The 6,000-nt window shown below is 41.0% G+C and overlaps 1 protein-coding gene across 1 annotated transcript in view; it reads right to left on the bottom strand.

Annotated features, from left to right (window-relative positions):
• Nucleotides 1–210: 210 nt before the first annotated feature.
• Nucleotides 211–6,000, bottom strand: part of LOC126377450 (uncharacterized) — a 44,321-nt gene continuing 38,531 nt past the window's right edge. The window contains exons 5-8 of the mRNA XM_050025185.1: nt 3,523–3,638; nt 2,841–2,993; nt 1,345–1,450; nt 211–406 (exon numbers count right to left, since the gene is read on the bottom strand). Coding sequence (XP_049881142.1) covers nt 225–406; nt 1,345–1,450; nt 2,841–2,993; nt 3,523–3,638 — 557 coding nt within the window. The 3' untranslated portion in view covers nt 211–224. The remainder of the gene's footprint in view (nt 407–1,344; nt 1,451–2,840; nt 2,994–3,522; nt 3,639–6,000) is intronic.

The raw sequence follows: 6,000 nt of genomic DNA, 5'->3' as shown, positions 1-6,000 counted from the left end.
ACAATCGCAGACCGAGCGCGTTTACCGCTGCGCCACCGAGCTCCTCAATGCGTACTATTAATCATAAATATTAATCTTTTCAATGACTGCACATTACGAGCAGACACGAACATAACAACATACATAACATAAACAGCCTATATACGTCCCACTGCTGGGCACAGGCCTCCCCTCAAACACGAACATTGAATAAAAATAAAAACAAAAACAATTTTAACATTAATTTATTTCAAGTTCAAAACGTTGTCAATCCAATCGGTATATCGTGCTAAGTCGGTAAACACGACAGTCTTGTCAAAGCAAAATGATTGAGGAGTCAGGTCTGATGAGCGGATGCCGCGCAAACACCACACGTCTGTCTGCTTCACTGCGTACGCGCCGCCCATACTGGGACACAGGGCTACATCTGTAAAAAAAACAAAAATATTTATTCTCCAAAATTGGCTTAAATAGTTAGCGCTTTTTGAACGTCAAAAACTAAATTACATATTATGTAACTAGCCGTAAAACTACTACCACATTGGAAGCTGTAACGCTGAGGGAAAGACGTGGCCAGAAAACCTCCCAGCACAGGGCTCTACTCCTACTATTTCATGCTTTCCTTTCTTTTTTAAGTCCAGTTTGTATTACATTGAGGTATAAACTTAAATACAATTATTTCAATTGCAGACGGTGGAAGGAAAGTGAAAAATAAACAGATTTTATGTGACTTTTTCACAGAAACAGTGTTTTATAAGCTCCCTGACAGAAGCAGGCCTGGGGGGTTAAAATGGCCACATCGAAGCAATAGCAATATTGCTATCTAAGTAAGCAATATTGCTATTTGACATTTGTTTGTCAAATTGCAATATTACTTTCTTATATTAATTGCTTCGATGTGGCCATTTAACCCCCCTGTACACAAAAATATAGTATACATCAATATTGGTGCTCCGAGTAAGATGATCCGTGCTTCGGAAGGCACGTTAATCGTCATCACCTCAGGGTTGATGAGGCACTCCACCTCACAAGCCACACGATAGAAGAAGTTAAAGTGGATAGACTTTAGCGCAAAAAACCTGTAGAAATGGCAAATAATGATGCAATAGGGGATAACCTCATTATCTGTCTCTTTCCTCCACACAAATTCTTCAAAAAATATTAGTACCCAGGAATGTCGGAACGAATATTAAAAATGAAATTTCACAGTCGGCCATCTTTAATATGTGTTTACCGCCATCAATTTTCAAAATGGCGATTGTTATAATTCAAATTATAGCGTCACAACCCACACGATAGAAAAAGAATATTGGTGCTGATTTAAATTGCTTCGGCGCAGATGGGTATTGTAAGAGATGATTTTACCGCTTCCAATTGTAGCGCAGAATGCATTGTCAGATAGATTCTTTTCGCAGTAGTCCCTCTGCTCGACGAAAGGCACCACGGTCAGCAGGTCACCCCATGCTGTGGTCTGAAATTCGACGTAAATATTCCTATTAATAATTGTGTTAGCAATCCGCAGCGGTGGATGCGGCAGACACACACACAAGAAGATCGGAAGAGACAAAACGTTGTCACAGTAATGAAATTATAAATTTAATGTTGCGATTGCCAACATCTGCATTATCTTTTATGTTTTAACAAACTTAACATGACCATTACGTTACATAACTTAAAAACTAAACTTTAAGTAACGTAACTGCACGTACCACGTCTAAGGCCAAATATAACCCTTATGAGTTTTTTTAAACATTGCTGCCAACCATTGCCTAGGTCTGCCAACCATTGCCCAATGGCTCAAATTAGCTTCCAAACGTTTTTTCGATTCTGCTCCGCACCACCCAAATCCCCTGGTAGTTGCGGCTTCCGAGTACATTCCGCTTAGGGACGGTACTGAAAAGTATCGGCGTCCGAAGGACGTAATATACGATCCCGACGACCCGATTACTCTAGCCATAGAGGCAGCCAATCAGCTCGCGACACCAAACACTTCAGGTCCCCGATACCGACCCCGCCGGCGTGGTCGACGATTTCCCTCATTCAGCGCTTATCGCTATCGACCCACTAGGGTCGATTAATTCTTTCAAATATTTTTCCTCTCAGACGACGCCCTGAGCTGAGGTTCGCGCCCAACTGGGCACCCTCAGGCCTGTTGTCTTAAACGTTGTACCGGGTGAGAGTCTTCAGCGCTCCCCATTTGTCCGGCCAAGTAGTTAATGCCATCTGCGGCAAATCTACAATAAGTCACGTCAAAAAAAAAAAACCAATACATGGTATAAGAAAACCAGATACGCTCAATCCTATGACAAGCCGCCATTGCTAGCCCTTTGATAACGTACTTAAGTGTGACCATTAAATTGGTATCTCCAACATTCCAAGGGCGTAAATTTTGTTATTGAATATTAAGTGAATTACTGACTAATGTATTTAATTACTATTACTTGTCACATATATAAAAAAAAACATTAAAACTGTAAGTAAATTAAAAAAAAAACTACTAAAATTTATTTGCAAAGTAAATATAAAAACATTGGTCGTGGGTAATTTATTTTTTACGAAATGGCAACACAAGGTGGGATGACGTCAGTTGGGGTAACCTTGAAATGTTAGCTGTCACTTTTGAGTATATCTGGGGCCTGTTTAATAAAACTTCAAGAGCAAACCCATCTTAATTAAAAAAAAAAACTTACAATTGTAAATTACAATGACAATTTGATGTACATTGCGGAGTTTGTGATCACAAATAATTTGCAGTTTCATATTAGCTACGTAATGAACACCAAATTGTCGTTGTAATTTACAATTGTAAGTTTTATTAAACAGGTCCCTGGTTTTCTTATACCATCTTCTAAAATACGTACAACAGCGGAGTCGAAGTCTCCTTCGAGCATGATGCAGGCTGGCTTTATGACGTCACTGTACTCAACTGGATCCTCGAGCACCAACGCCGCCAAGTCGTTGTCTGCTCGCCCCCCTTCCACCTCGATCTGGTCGTGGAGTTTGATCTTCTTCACCTGGAAAAGTCGAAGAACAATATAACATAAGTTCACGATTTACACAAGTATCTTACAAGTATTATTACATTATTACAAGTATTATTAGTAGTATTATTACATTATTACAAGTATTATTACATTATTACAAGTATTATTAGTAGTATTATTACAAGTATCTTGATTGACTGGGAAGTCCTATCCACGATTATCTTCTTGTATTTACAGAAATAAATGTATTTTATTTTATTTATTATATCACAATTGGGGAAGGAAGGAACTTAATACCCACACCTCAGCGAGATTTCTGTTAGACCAACGTGATGGCTGGTGAGCCGTATCGCCGTCTATAATAGTCGACTGTGTTAGGGAAACATGAGTACTTACATACATAAATATAAACTGCCTATATACATCCCACTTCTGGGCACATGCCTAGAGGAACGGGAGATTCTGACCATGATTCTGGGTTAATATCAAGTGAAATCATGGTCTGAATCATCCCTCGAAGTTTTCGTTACGATATCACTAACACCTGTATATGAAATACCTTGCTGATCCTCTCATCTTCACTGAGCACCTGGAGAGACCGTTTCCCGAGGAATACCAGCACATTTTCCGGGCCCACTGGGTTCATTTTGTCAGTTTGCAGAACACAACGCCCAGCTGGAATTAAATAACACAACAAACAATCAACTCATTTGCATTTTAACTTGCATAAACAAACACAGCCACGGGAGTGAATATATATTTAATCTTTGCAACTACCGATCAGGTAAACTCACGCCCGTAGTACCCAACGGGGTGGACAGAGCCACAAGTAATCAGGAGAACATACCCTGGACACTACATACAAAAATCTCATTCTTACTGTGTGCGTAACGCGTATGTGAGAGCGAGACAAAACGCTCGCGCTCTCTCCTTTAAGCACCCTTTAGCGGCGTACGGCCATTTTAAGACTAAAGTAAGACCCAGAGGGGGTGAGGTTGGCGCCCGATACGAGTCGCGGAGCGGGGAGTTACCGTTCAATATCGTCTTCTGATTTTTGGCTCTACTGTAGCAGAGTTACAAACTCTGCACATAATGGCCTGTCGTTCTGACCGTCAATTTATTTAAAAATTACGAAATTCTCATTCCATTCCGTATTTCCATTCATTTAACATCATTGCATCCCCGACCTTCATAAGAACAACATAAATATAAATATTAAATATTTATTTGAGTTGCTGAAATGCTGCAGTTTATAAGTTAAATTTATTTCGTCGTCGTTTATCACCAATCACCCCACTACTCTGCCAGCACGTCGGGATACCATCTTCACCACCCATCGTACCGCACTACTCACCTCATTACGCGCTCGCCTGCGCCTAGGCATTATGTATGTTGTAAAACCGATTTAATTCTCCACGTTTCTATTTAAAATATATATTTTTTTTGTTTTCGCAGTTCTTTAAAGGAAATTATCTAGACTAACTCCCGCTAGACGACTAAGGAGGTCGACAGAATCAAATTACTTTTCCTCGTTTTGCCTTGGCTCTAGAGAAAAAAGTGCTAATCCGACAACGTAGACTTTATTTTTTATTTTCTCTAGCCTAATAGGGTTACGTAGTAAGAAAAAGAGGAATGAGAAACCAAGAAGAGCTTACGTGGATCAAATTAGAACGCGAACGTCGCGTCACGCGTATAAAGAAGTAAAAAAAATCTTGTCGAATGGAGAATGCTACACAGAGAAGAGCGTGGGTCTTTGATGTAAGAAGAAACAGTGGCGCCACACCTGGGATTTTAGCCAAGTTGCAAAACGATGACGAAACACGACAGACACACATAGACAGACACAGATAACCATACAGCCGCAGACACCCACACATACACAGACACACATAGACACAGATACCCACACAGACACAGATACCCACACAGACCCAGACACCCACACATACACAGACACAAACACGCGCAGACACAGGCACGCGCAGACACAGACACGCACAGACAGACACACGCAGACATAGACACACGCAGACACAGACACACGCAGACATAGAAACACATAGACACAGACACAAACACGCACAGACACGGACACACGCAGACACAGGTGACAGGTGAGGTGGCATGGCGTGACCGTGGTGGCTCAAAATAAAGATGTATGTAGTTAGCTGTATAAAAGCTACCGCACCTTATGTTTTACGCTATCAAAAAGATACCGTTTTTTTAATAAATATTTTGTTTTTGTGTCTCTCTCACACCTCAGCTGCATACATTTGTAAGAATCAATCGACTCTATTGGGCCGATACCTATAAGTACGCAAAAATAAAAAACGTCGACAATCAAAAAAAATTGGTAATCAGGGACGTTAAAATGGCCACATCTAAGCAATTACGCTTAAGCTTAATCATAAGCAAGCAAATCATATCATTATGTTTCGCAATTTAAATACCTGGGGCACTGGGTCACGAGTACTCTCAAGGACGATCTGGACATGGATAGGGAACGCAGAGCCCTGGCTATCCGATGCAATATGAAGGACCACAATGAAGAGAAATGATAATAAATAAATATGTTGGCTCGTAGGTTTGTAAGATGTTCAAGGCCAGTTAAAATCACGCTATTCAAGGCGTATTGCCAGTCATTTTACACTTGCAGCCTGTGGACCAACTATACGCGGAAGGCATACAGGGCACTGCGTGTCCAATACAATAATGCGTTCAGGGTGATGCTGGGGTTGCCACGCTACTGCAGTGCATCGGGTATGTTTGCCGAGGCACGGACAGATGGCTTCGATGCCATCGTGCGAAAGCGAATAGCCTCTCTGGTGCGGCGGGTGCGGGGCAGCGGCAGCGTCCTCCTGAATAGCATTACGGATAGGGTTGACTGCCCTATGGTTAGGCACTGGATGAAGGCACTAATAATGCCTGATTCTGGTGCCTATGATAAATAATGATAGTGTGTTATATATAGGTGTTGTACTACTAACATAGAATTAAGTTTCATTGTTACTAACACTTTAATATTTAATTTAATTGT

The sequence above is a fragment of the Pectinophora gossypiella genome, chromosome 23 (genome assembly GCF_024362695.1).
Source record: "Pectinophora gossypiella chromosome 23, ilPecGoss1.1, whole genome shotgun sequence".
Classification (NCBI taxonomy): Eukaryota; Metazoa; Arthropoda; class Insecta; order Lepidoptera; family Gelechiidae; genus Pectinophora; species Pectinophora gossypiella.
Note: the sequence above shows the minus strand (reverse complement) of the source record. Positions and strands in the feature narration are given on the sequence as shown.